The 13,664-nt window shown below is 45.5% G+C and overlaps 1 protein-coding gene across 6 annotated transcripts in view; it reads left to right on the top strand.

Moving 5' to 3' along the window:
* Window positions 1-13,664, top strand: part of NCK2 (NCK adaptor protein 2) — a 125,620-nt gene that overhangs the window by 86,969 nt on the left and 24,987 nt on the right. For all 6 annotated transcript variants that reach the window (XM_060187613.1, XM_060187612.1, XM_060187616.1 and 3 more), the window contains one exon: window positions 5,847-6,088. In XM_060187613.1, coding sequence (XP_060043596.1) covers window positions 5,863-6,088 — 226 coding nt within the window. In that variant the 5' untranslated portion in view covers window positions 5,847-5,862. The remainder of the gene's footprint in view (window positions 1-5,846; window positions 6,089-13,664) is intronic.

The raw sequence follows: 13,664 nt of genomic DNA, 5'->3' as shown, positions 1-13,664 counted from the left end.
TGACTTTCTCAGATAGAGCGTGGGAAAGACTTCTAAGACTGCAGCTTGTTTCACTGTGGTGGGTGAGGACCAGGCTGAGACCTGGACTGACCACAGGCCAAGGCAACACACTGTCCAAGGGAGCTATTTTGCTAGCCCTCACATGAATGTGAACCGCTCATATTGTCACCAGGCTCCCTCAGCGACACCCAGATGACATGTGGTCCTGAGTCCTCTCCCTCTCTATAAAAAGATTTTTGAGTTTGGCTCTATTGTTTGTTTTCACTTTTATTTTTATTTTTATTTTTTTATGTCTCAGGTAAGTAGTAAAACCATACCACTTCTCACAACTTAATTAACTTATGAGAGCTGGAACAGCTACTGGGTTCCATATTGTGTCCTACTTAAAGCTGAAGCGTATTAGCTGTAATTAGAGCCACCATTTGCAGAAAGCCACCAACTGGCCTTTCTGTTCCCCCCACAGGGTACCACAGGCTCCTGCCAACTCCTGTCACATTAGTTGGCATCTGGCAAGTCTTTTTTTAAATTTTTTTTTTTATCTCCAGCACAACTTGACACTTTAATCAAGAATTGACAGGGTATTTTAGTTGCTGTTGAGGTTGTTTTAGACTGGTTCCTTGGTGCAAATGCTTACCTTGAAAATATGTGCAAATATGCTCTCACCATGTGAGGAAACCATTAGAATAAACCAGAAGGCATTCCTCCTATGGACTGACTTTAGCATAGCTAGTCATTATATTTCTTTCCCTTCCATTCCTTCTTTCTTTTCTTTATTTCTCCTCTTCCTTCCCCACCTCTCTCTCTCTCTCTTAACCAGAGCTCTGGCTTATAGTGGTGCTGGGGGGTTGAATCTGGGACCTTGGTATCTCAGGCATGAAAGTCTTTCTTCAGAACCATTATTCAGTCTCCCCAGCCTTTACTGTCTTTCGTCCCTTCTCCCTCCCCCCCTTCTTTGCCTCCGAGGTCATCACAGGGGCTCAGTGCTGGCACTATTGGTAGATTTTTTTTTCATTTTATTGTATAGGACAGAGAAACTAAGAGGGGAGGGGGAAATAGAGAGGGAGAGAGACAGAGAGACACCTGCAGACCTGTAGGTGGGGAGCAGGGCTTGAACTCAGGTCCTTGCGATTTGTACCATGAACACTTAACTGGGTTGCCACCACCCAACCCCCTGTCTCTCTTCTCCTCTCCTCTCCTCTCCTCTCCTCTCCTCTCCTCTCCTCTCCTCTCCTCTCCTCTCCTCTCCTCTCCTCTCCTCTCCTCTCCTCTCCTCTCCTCTCCTCTCCTCTCCTCTCCTCTCCTCTCCCCTCCCCTCCCCTCCCCTCCCCTCCCCTCCCCTCTCCCCTCCCCTCCCCTCCCCTCCCTTTTTGTCTTTTCTTTCTTACTAGAGCACTGCTCCTCTCTGGCTGATGGTAGTGTTGAAGGAGTGAACCTGAGATTTTTGGAGCCTCAGGCATGAGTGTCTCTTTGCATAACCATTACACTATCTCCCCCCCCACACACTCCCATTTCTTTTTTGCTGCTGTTGCTACAGCACCTTGTCAAAAATTCTGGTGTCTTCAAACAGCTCACTTTCTCCTCTTATTTTTCTGGAGGTCAGTAGCCTAGCACAGGTCTCTTTCATGAGGCAACGTAATTAAATAAGTATTTGCCATCAGGGCTCTGTTGCTTTTAGAAGCTCTAGGGGAGCATCTATGTCTTGTCATTTCTGACTCCTACAGGCTACCCTCATCTCTTGACTGGTGGTGCTTCCCTCCATCCTCAGATGCAACGGAATAGCATCTCCAGGTCTCTCACTCTCTTGCCCCCCTTTCTTTAACTGGCTGCATGTATGTAGTACATATGAAAGAACCAGAGCATCACCTTGGCACATGCAGTACTAGGGGTCAAACTGAAACATGGCCTTAACCCAGCTAGTTCTTCATCTACTTGTTGTCCATGCAGTTAAAATAGGCAGAATTTTTTTTTTTCATTTAAGAAAGGATTAATTAACAAAACCATAAGGTAGGAGGGGTACAACTCCACACAACTCCCACCACCAAATCTCCATAACCCACCCCCTCCCCTGATAGCTTTCCCATTCTCTATCCCTCTGGGAGCATGGACCCAGGGTCATTGAGGGTTGCAGAAGGTAGAAGGTCTGGCTTCTGTAATTGCTTCCCTGCTGAACATGGGCGTTGACTGGTCGGTCCATACTCCCAGTCAGGCAGAATATTTTTATCAGCACATTGCTTCGATTGGTCTTAAGTGATGGACTGCTCTTATTACAAAAAAAAACAAAAAAAGGCTTTGAAAATTTTATGTAGTTCAAAGGCAAACCTGCTATTGGAATATTGTCTCCAAGCCTCATTCCCACCATCGTTATCTTTACTCTTGTTGTCGTTATTACTATTACTATTTATTTATTGTTGGATACAGACAGAGAGAAATAGAGAGGGAGAGAGACAGAGAGACACCTGAAGCTCTGCTTCACCACTCATGAAGCATCACCCCTGCAGGTAGGGACCAGGGGCCCCTTGTTATTGATGGGACACGGAACTCTGGTCGTGAGAATTGTGTGGAATTGACCTCCCCTTTTATCTCGTTGATTACTGTTCAATCAAAAAGAAGAAAGAAAGAAAGAAAGAAAGAAAGAAACTTTAAAAAGTTGCCTTTATGATTTTCCAGTCTGCCCTGAGAGAAAGGTCAGGACAGAGAGAAGATACAGGGTATGGACTTGACATTTTCTGGAAGTGGAGAGCAGAATTGTCTACTGTGCAGAAGTGAGCAGTTGTATAAACTCTGTCCTCTTGAACGTGGTATACATAATGCATAAGGTTTATTAAACGTTTTCTCCCTCTCAGAAGGTTTATTGTCTCTAAGTCTGGAAGTTAATATGTGGAAGAGGAGAACATGTATTATTTATAAATCTCTCCAGTGTTTAATCGCAGCTACTGTCACGTTATTTCAAATAGCATTCATGCCTACATGCAGTCAGAGAGCACAGGTCCCCTCTGTGTCCTGAGTTCATTCCTGTAAGACAAAGAGAAGGAAGAGGGTCTGAGTCCAGTGTCTTTCCATTAAACTCCTTTTCTAGTTTTGAGGAAACTCCTCATCAGTTGAAATATCAGGTATTGACTTTTTTTTTCCCCTCCCTACTGAAATGTTGCTTCCCCATTGTCTACCTGAGAACTATAGAGTTGCTGAAGTAGTTTTTAGCCGTCTTCCATTTTTTCCATTTGGTCACTCAGTTTTGCCTATTTTGGCCTCCATAGATGATCAAAGTAGACATACTATTTCTACATGTTTAGTATGTAAATTACTGTTTTGATAGATACAGAGATGGGGGTGGGGTGGGGAAAGAGATGGCAGCACTGAAGCATTCTTCAGTGCAGTGGGGGCTTGACTTGAACCTGGGTCGTTCCCATGGCAAAGCAGCACACTATTCAGGTGAGATATTTCACCAGCCTTGATTGTTTTAATAAATTTAACTTTGAAATAGCTGTGTGTTAAGGCTTAATATTAGCCTTGCATATCTTGTAGTTCTTGACAAATATCTAAGAATATATCTGCTATTGTAGTATCACACAAAGATTTTTGCTCTCTCTATTATTTGTGTCTTCTAGGGTGACATATAGTTGGAATTGTTAAAAAAAAAAATGTCTGTGACACACACTGAAAGACAGACTTTTTCAGGGGGGAATTACTTACTATAAGGGAGTTTTGTAGTCAGGGTAAGATTGGACTCAACTCTAAACACCAAAAGGGAAACTAGAAAGTTTATAGAGAAGAAGCTCATCAGAGAACACAAGAGGGGATTCTGGCTAAACCAGCTTAATGATTTTTTTTTTCCTTTCCTTTCTGAAGGTAGAGGTGTTCAGCTATCATCTGGCCCAGGGTAAAGGATTAACAGTAAAGCAACATAACTTGCTAAACTGAATCGTGCCCTTTACAGAAACCTGTAAAGGGAGGTACAAAAGCTGAGGCCTAGTTGGGAAGAGGGTTCAAAGAAGCCTGGCTAAAGTTTGCTTAAGCAGGACACTTTGTGGGAATTAGTGTTATCTTTCTAGATTGTTTCACCTGCAAAAAGGCATTTAACTTTTCTCTCTGTGTTTGATAACTCATTTCCTATTATTGCCAAGTAATATTTTTTAAAAATACTCACTTTCAGTAGAGACAGATTGAAAGGGAAGGAGGAGATATAGAGGGAGAGTAATAGAGACGCCTGCAACACTGCTTCACTTCCTGTGAAGCTTCTTCCTTATAGGTGGAAACCAAGGGTTTGAACCCAGATCCCTGCTCAAGGTAATGTATATATGCCGAACCAGGCACACCACCACCCAGCTCCCTACCACTGAGTAATAATATTCTTTTGCCCAGATGTACCAACTTGTTTGTCATGGAAGCACAGTTTCACTACTTCCAAGTTTTAGCTGTAACAATCTTCAGATTTCTGTGTGGGTTTCAAAAATAATTGTGTATATACAGAAAAGCTGTAGAGTGAGTAGCCAGCCTGCCTGCCTTCCCTTCATTCCATCTCTCTTAACACTAACACCACAGCAAGCATCTCTGTGTTAACAAGGCACCTGAGTGAAAATCAAGGTCAAGCCCTGGTGCATTACTCTTGGTGTAATTAGAACGTCTTTGGATTTCACCTGTGTTTTAGCTGATTCCCCCTTTCCATCTCAGGAACCCCCCCCCCCCCCCCCGTCAGAAAGCACATTGCATTTAGACAATGACCAGGGCCAGAAAAATAGCTCACCACGGTAGAGCGCTCCTTCCCAAAGTGCATGACCCACACTCGGGCCCCAGCCCTCTCGAAGTCAATGCTGTGATCTCTTTTACTCTCTTTTTGCCTCTCTGCTATCTCTGTTTCTTTCTTTTTCGTTTTGGTTGAATTTTTTATTACCTTTATTTATTTCATAGAGCTAGCCAGATATCAAGAGGGAAGAGGAAAACAGAAAGGAAGAGAAACAGGAAGATACCTGCAGACCCGTTTCACCACTTGTGAAGCTTTCCCCCTGTAGGGAAAAGGGGATCGAGGGCTTGAACCTGGGTCCTTGAGCATGGTAACATGTGCGCTCAACCAGGTGCGCCACCACCCAGCCTCATCTTCTCTGTTTCTATAAAAATAATTTTTTGAAAGTATATGCACAGATATAGACTATTTTCATTTTTTAAAGACCTTTTTTTTAAAAAAATTTATTCCTTTTTGTTGCCCTTGTTTTATTTTTGTAGTTGTTATTGTTACTGATGTCATTGTTGTTGGATAGGAAAGAGAGAAGTGGAGAGAGGAGGGGAAGACAGAGAGAGAAAGATAGACACCTGCAGACCTGCTTCATTGCCTGTGAAACAACTCTCCCTGCAGGTGGGGCTCAAACCGAGATCCTTACGGGTCCTTGCGCTTTACACCACGTGCGCTGCTGCTTGACTCCCGACTATTTCCAGTTTTACTGTGTAGCAACAGTCTGAATGTGTTTTGTGCATTAAAACATGTTCTTAATATCCAGTATATCCTCAGAAAACAAATATGAACATATCAGCTGCGAGGAGCTGGTGCTCCTTAATCAAATGAATACATTTAACCAGAAGACTATAGTTTAGCTTTTTTTTTCTCTTTTGAATCGACAGCAGGCAAAATTCTGTACAAAATTTAAGATTTGTGTTAGGAGGTCTTACAGCTTGTAAATGGATATGAAGGCCTGTTGAAAAGAGGCCATTTTCAGATTGAGACTTTCCAGACCCAGGAGAAACCCCATCGGGGACTTGTAAGCAAAACTGTCAATGTGCCATTCATGTCTGGAGTTGACACAAAGGACCGAGTGTCCCCTCCTCTAATGGGTATCTCCAACTGTTTCTGTCGATAGGAGGACTCCATGAAAGATGACAGAGGAAGTCATTGTGATCGCCAAGTGGGACTACACTGCCCAGCAGGACCAGGAGCTGGACATCAAGAAGAACGAGCGTCTCTGGCTGCTGGACGACTCCAAGACCTGGTGGCGGGTGAGGAATGCGGCCAACAGGACCGGCTACGTGCCCTCCAACTACGTGGAGAGAAAGAACAGCCTCAAGAAGGGCTCCCTGGTGCGAAACCTCAAGGACACGCTAGGTGAGCGGGATCCCACGCAGCCCCACCGGGCGGGAGCAAGCCTTCTATGTCGGGGGTAGGGGGGGTGAGGGGGGAGGATTCCCTCTCTGTTATCTGTGGGGTTTGCTTTTTGTAAACATCTGTCTTCCATGTTGAAGTTCTCTAGTTGCCTTATTTTCAGATCTCTGTAAGTGAAGAGCTTGAGATGATGGAGAAATAATCATGTTTGTCATTTTCTAGAGACTTGGTCCCTCCCTCCCTCCCTCCCTTCCTTCCTCCCTCCCTCCCTCCCTCCCTCCCTTCCTTCCTTCCTTCCTTCCTGTCCCATTATCATTGTTGCTGGGGCTCAATGGCTGCATAACTTCACCTCTCCCAACACAGCAACCCCCCTCCCCTTTTTTTTCTTTCCTCTAGATAGGGCAAGAGACAGGCAGAGGTAGGGAGCAGGCAGAAAGAGCAATAGGAGAGACACCACCACACCTCTTTACTGCTCATGAAGCTTGACCCCTCTGGTGCTTCCATATGGTGGTCCCAGGGCTTGAATCCAGATCCTTGAATCCAGATCCAGATGCATGGCAATGTGTACACTCTACTGGGAGAGTCACCCACCTACCTCCAAGAGAGTATGGAGTCTTAAGGAGGTTGGCACTCATTTGTATTTGGGGCCCCTCTCCATGTTAGTGTCTCTTATAGGACTCTGGAATAGACTACCCACTTGCCAAAATGCAGACCCCTCTGCTCATGTCCCTCCTTCCTTCCCATCTTTCTTGCCGTGTCCTGCTCATCCGGTGACCTGTAAACACAGAGGCATGTTGGTCCTGGTTCGTAGGAAGCAGGTTTTTTCTTTTGAATAATGTTTCTTTCTGTTTTTTTTTTTTCTGTCTTGTGACATTTATTTATTTATTTATTGTTAGTGGTTTAATATTGATTTACAAAATTATAGGTAACAGGGGTATAATTCCATACCTTTTTCACCACCAAAGTTCTGTGTCCCCATTGAAAACTGTAGTAGTTCTCCCCAAGTCACCGATATTGGGATTATTTGTTTATTTATTTGTTTGTTTATTTATTTATTATTGGATAGAGACAGAAAAGTTGAGAGGCGAGGGGGAGATAGCACAATAAAATAAAAGATTGTAGCAAAGGCAGGAAACCCCCCACTCACCGAGCCCCCCCAAGTTTGAAATAAAGCAAAGTAAGTATTCTGAACTTTCTAGAAATCCCTTTGAATTAATCCTCTTTTTCTTTTTTCTTTTCCCCCTTTTCCTCTCTTTTATAAAATTTTTACTTATTTATCGAACAGAAACAGGAGCCGGGTGGTGGCTCATTTGGTTGAGCACACATGTTACACTGTGCAAGGACCCAGGTTCCAGCCCCCATCCCCACCTGCAGGGGGAAAGCTTTGCAAGTGGTGAAGCAGGGGTGCAGGTGTCTCTCTCCCTCTTTGTCTCCCCCTTCCCTCTTAATTTCTGACTGTCTCTTTATTAGCCAATAAATAAAGACAATAAAAATAAATGAATAAAGAATAGAGACAGAGAAATTGAGTGAGGGAGGTAGCGAGGGAGACAGATACTTGTAGCCCTGCTTCACTTCTTGTGAAGTTCCCCCCCCTTCAGGTGGGGACCAGGGGCTTGAACCCAGCTTCTTGTACACTGTAATGTGTGTGCTCAACCAGATGTGCGTCTGCCTGCTCTTCCTCTCTTCCCATTTTTTTTTTTTCTCTTTTTTCTTTTGGTTTGTTTCCAGGGCTTTACCACTCTGGGCTGACTTTTTCAGATTGAGAGAGCAAGGAAAACACGACAGCACCAGAGCTTCCTTCAGAGCAGCAGAGGCTGGACTCAAACATGGGCTGTGCACATGGCAAAAGCAGCACACTGTCCAAGCTTGTCATTTTGGGGATGTTGGTGCAGGAGACTGGACTCAGGGTCTCACTCCTGCTGTCCACTTGCTGAGGCACCTCTGCAGCCCAATCCTTTATTTTTCTCTCTTCAAGTTAGAGATTGCAAAACACAGGCCTACCCTTTGTGGAGGCCTGCTCATAGAGGTGGGGCTGGCAGTCGAACCCAAGACCTCATGCTTGAAAGCAGGTGCTGCTGAGCCTCCCCCACCCCCCCATACACACACACTTGACATTTTGTCCCTTTGTGTTTTGGAGCACAAGCAAAGCTGAAACCATTATCCACACCACCCACCAGCAGTTTCGTGCTTCACAGCCATGATGAATCCACATGCTTCTGTACTGAGCTCTCAGAAAGCAAGAGAAACCTCACTTAGCCCACCCAGCCAAGCTGGGTGCTGGGTGCTGAGTGCCAGATACTGGGCTGCTACCCACCCGACAGATGGCCACCCCGTGTTCTGCAGGAACATGTCTACTTTTCCCGTCAGCCAGTTCCATTTTGGGAGGGCACAGATTGCTAGAAAGCTCTTTCAGAAATAGAAGCATGGTTGGCTTTTCTCTGACTCCCCACCCCATGGCTATTGTTCTGCCCTGGAGGACTGACCTGGGGGAAGTAGGCTTCTCTGCTTCAGACTGACAGCCCTCTGTCAGGACCTAGGTCCAAGAGACAATCTCTCTCTCTCTCTCTCTCTTTCTCTCTTGCTTGCTTTTTAAATTTTTTTTACTTGAGATTTTTTGTATTAGTGATTTAATAGTGATTGACAAGATTGTGGTATAAGAGTTGTATAATTCCCACCACCAGAGTTTCATATATTCTCCCCTCCATTGGAAGTTTCCCTGTTTTTTACCCTTCTGGGAATATGAACCCAGAATCATTATGGGGTACAGAAGGTCTGGCTTCTGTAATTGCTTCTCTGCTAGACATGGGCTTTGGCAGATGGATCCATACCCCCCAGCCTGTCTCTATCTTTTCCTAGTGGAGTAGGGCTCTGGGGAGGTGGGGTAACAGGACACATTGGTGAGGTCGTCTGCCTGGGGACATCAGGTTGGCTTCACGGTAGTGTCTGCAACTTGGTGGCTGAAAGTTTGCTTGCTTTTAAACTACAGCACTGCTCAACTCTGGTTTATGGTGGTGCCAAGGATTGAACCTCCAAGCCACAGGCATGATAATCTTTTTCTTGCATAACCACTGTGCTATCTCCTGGGCCCTGAGATCATCATGCTTTCAACATTCGTATCTATGAGAAGCAGTTGATAATAGTGATCATAGTCTAAAAGGCTTTGGGGTCTTCCTCCCCCACCCCCCCTTTTTTGTTTCTTTCTGATTAATAGTAGGTTTTAAGATTGGAAACTTACAATGTCTACTTCCACACCACACTCACCACCAAATTTCTGTGTCCCCACCCTCCCGTCTCCCAAAGATAACCACCATAGTTCTGAAAAATTAAAGGCTCTTGGAGATCTGTCTTCCCATCAGGTTTGGGGTGGTGGTGGAAATGCCTCCCCCACCTATTTGTTTGTCTTTCAGTTGTGAGGCTCACTGGAAGCCCTGTAGGATCATATAGAAGTGACAAGAAATCATCTTTCTCTGCAGCCAGACTTGACATAACATCCTTGGGAAGAAGGAGAGGAGAGCACTTTCTCTGTGCTCTCTACTGCCTCCTATTCATCTCTATCACCAAAACAGATTGAAGACAAAGTGCTCAAGCTTCCCGCATAAGTGATTATCCTTGATGTGTTACTGGTGTGAGCAGATGAGTTTTTGTGGGTGTTAGAAATAGCCCAAATGACTGCTGCTGCTTTTTTTTTCTTTTCTTTTTATAGAGACAGAAAGAAATTGAGAGGAAAGGGGAGACAGAGAGAAAGAGAGACAACCTGCAGCACTGTTTCACCACTCCTGAAGCTCCCTCCACCCCTCACAAGTGGGGATCAAGGGCTTGAACCTCCATTCTGTGCACATGGCAGCATGTGTATTCTACTGCTTGTCTCCAAAATGACTGATTGCTTCAGCATATCAGAAGGAATGAAAGACCTAGCACTTCCTATTGGGATCATCTATATTTGTACCAGTTACTGCTGTGGGGAAAGTCACCCAATTCCTGAATGCATGACAGGGCCTCCTTGATGACCAGGGCCAAAGAGGTAGCTGAGTGGGTAGAGGCCTGTCTTTCTGTGCACGTGACCCAGTTTGGAGCTCTAGCACTACTTGGGAGTGCTTGGGCACTGGGAAAATGAGGAAAGCTTTGGTACGTGGTGTGTGTGTGTGTGTGTGTGTGTGTGTGTGTGTGTGTGTGTGTGTGTGTGTAAATAAATAAATGGGTAAATAGAAAGTTTTCCCTGTTAGTCCTTTCTCTTGGTATAAAACAATACTGGACTCACCAGCCCACTTCATGCTAGCTAGGATTGGGTGACCAGATTTCTCAATACAGATAGCTAACTCCGCTGAGGTTGCTTCTGCTTCCTGAGACTCGCTGGTTATTTTGCTGAGGTTGGCAGTCAGTGACACGTATTTTAGAATAACTTGAAGAACACAGTGCTTTTGACAAAAAAGGCCTGTGAGGAAAGGATTGGCCTTTCTTTTACTAATTTAGGCTGGAAGGAAACAATATGTGCTTTTACACGCACATGGGCAAAATGTTGACATACTGGATCAATGCTCATATTCTACTTCAGATCATGAATAAGTCAAAGGGAACTTTTCCATAGATGACAAGGAGCAATTGTTAAGAGCTGTTTCTGGGGAGTCGGGCTGTAGCGCAGCAGGTTAAGCACAGGTGGTGCAAAGCACAAGGACCAGCATAAGGATCCCGGTTTGAACCCCGGCTCCCCACCTGCAGGGGAGCCGCTTCACAGGCGGTGAAGCAGGTCTGCAGGTGTCTATCTTTCTCTCCTCCTCTCTGTCTTCCCTTCCTCTCTCCATTTCTCTCTGTCCTATCCAACAATGACAACAACAATAATAACTACAACAATAAAACAACAAGGGCAACAAAAGGGAATAAATAAACTAAATAAATTTTTTAAAAAAATTTTTAAAAAAAGAGCTGTTTCTGCTGGCAGGACTTTCTTGGTGTTTTGAGGGGCTCTACCAGCATAGCTCCCGGCTTGGTAGTGAGTTCTCCTGAGCTGCAGCCTAGCCTGGACCTTGCAGCTTGACTTACAAAGCTTACAGATGAAGTTTTGTTTGTTTGTTCATTTTTGCTACCAGTATTACTGGTGGGGCTTAGTGCCTGCATGGTTCCACTGTGCCTAGTAGCTTTTTTTTTTCTCTCCTTTGTCTTCCCCCTCTCCTCCTTAATATATGCAAGCTCCTATATATATTTTTTTTTGAAAAAAAATTATTAGTAGATCCAGGTGGTTCCCACCTACAGGGGGAAAGTTTCATGAATGGTGAAGTAAGGTTGCAGGTGTCTCTGTTTCTCTCCCTCTCTATCTCTCCACTCCCCTCTCCATTTCTCTCTGTCTTTATCCAATAATAAATAGATAAAAATATTTTTTTAAAAAAGATTTGGTGGTTTAATATTGTTTTCTCAACATCAGATTTCAGGAGTATTTTCATATCCACATGTAATGATGCATGTAAGTTACCATACCTCCCCCATCAAAGTGCTTTGCCCCCCTCCCCTACCTCTTCTCCCACCATAGCCATCTGGGTTCTTGGAAAGTTCAAGAAACAGTTTGATTACTGGTGTGTGTGTCTCCCTCCTCCCCCAGTTAATTTGCTTGAGTCCTTTATATTCCACATCTGATCGAAACCGTGGGTAGTTGTCCTCCACCTCTTAGCCAAGCCCCAAAGATTGACACTCCCTTCAGTGGTTAATGTAGGTCCAGGTGCTCACCACCTCCCTGGGCATCTAGAGGCAGCCTGGCCTGCCCCCAGGGTTGCTTCTTTCCTTTTTGTCCTGATTCGACCAGCCCTCAGACCCAGTGATTAATAACCCAGGAGCAGCACCTCATGATGGCACAGAGAGGCAGCTGGAAGCCATGAGGCAGCCCCTGTGCGGATTTCTCCTGCTGCTTCCCATCGAGTCAGGGGTGGTTCCTGTTAATGACACCCACAGGGCTCCTGCAGGTGTCTCCATTCTGGGGTCATTAAGAGACCTCTCTATGGGGCTGGTGGGTGGCTCAGCTGGTGAAACGCACACACATTACCATATTTGAGCCCTGGGTTGCCACAGGGGAGCTACCCTCAAGGGAGAAGCTTCCCAAGTTATGGACCTAGTGCTGTGGTTATTCCATTTCTCACTGAAAGGTGACCTTTGTGTGACTCTCCCTGTCTGCTACCAACAGCAACAGATGTTAAACTGGTTAATGACATTCTGAGCTGACAGCAGGGAGCAGAGGGTTCCCCTGCTTGTAAGCTAGTGATGTGGAGACCCTTCCCTTCTGGATAATTCTAGAAAACTCTGGAGGGGCCGGGTGGTGACGCACCTGTTTGAGGACACACATTACAGTGTACAAAAGGATCCAGGTTCAAGACCCCCCCCCCCCAGTCCCCACCTTTGGGGGGAAAGCTTTACAAGTGGTGAAACAATGCTGCAGGTGTCTCTCTTCCTCTTAATCTCCCCCTCCCTTCTCAATTTCTCTCTGTAGCTACCCAAAATAAATAAAGATTAAAAAACAAAAGAAAAATTGTGGGGGGAAATCTAGAAATAGTATAGAAAATTCTGAAGAGAAAAAACTGTTCTGAAAGTAACTGGGGAAGTTATTCTGATAAGGAGTCAGAATGTTTGAGGTTTAGTCTGAGCAGGTGACCAGTGATAATATTCTCTGCTCTCTGAAGAGAGTCTGGTACCAGACTGAAGGTTCTATAACACCAGTGATGCCCCAGGCAGAGCAGAAGGTCCCAAATGTGACACTTCTCCACTACCAGGCAGCATTATAGCTTGGGATGGTCACTAAACCACAGTGTGATTGTCCATCTGTTTCATTGCACTGAAAAGTGATGAGAACAGCACAAAAATAAGGAAGGTGTCTTGCTGAGTCACCTGAAAGTAAGCCAGCTGCTGACACCCTGTCTTTCCACAAACAAGGACATTTTCCTGCACAGTCACTTCAGCTTGCGACTTCAAGCTGAAGTCCTACCTCTGCCTAGCAGCTGACCCCCCCCCACCACCCCCGGCATCTGGGTTACCACTGAGGCTCAGTGCCTGCATGGCTGCACTGTTCCCAGGGGTAGTTTGCTTCCTCTGAAAAGAGGGTGAGAGCCTCTGAAAGTGTGTGTGTGTGGTGGGGGTGGGGGGGATTGTCATTTCATCACCGTGGGAGCACAGCCCTTTGCCAAGATTATAAATGTCCTCAGCAGGTCTGAGCCAGAGCAGGTGGCCTGTTACTGATGTGACACAGAGAATAGATGTTGATCTGTGATTGTGGAGCCCCTGTCTGAGTTCAAGTTGACCTCCCCCCTTGGAAAATCCCCCCCCCCCAGCCACCTCATTCCCTGTGATGTGACCTTTGTAAACTATGACAAGAGGCTTATGTGGGGCTCAGCATGCTGTAGCAGGCCATGTTCAGCTTAGAGGTGGGTAGACGTGTGTCCTGGACACTCTGAGGCTTGTAGTAGATACGCCATTGGGGGGGGGGGGGGACTGGCACAAAAGTAGTCTCATCTGAACTGTCCCTGCCTGTGCGTGTGCCCCCCCCCCCCCATTCTGAAGCTGGATTGTATAGCTGGGGCTGCTATCATGTCCCCCAGGGAAGGCA

Source organism: Erinaceus europaeus, chromosome 3 (genome assembly GCF_950295315.1).
Source record: "Erinaceus europaeus chromosome 3, mEriEur2.1, whole genome shotgun sequence".
NCBI classification, from domain to species: Eukaryota; Metazoa; Chordata; class Mammalia; order Eulipotyphla; family Erinaceidae; genus Erinaceus; species Erinaceus europaeus.
Note: the sequence above shows the minus strand (reverse complement) of the source record. Positions and strands in the feature narration are given on the sequence as shown.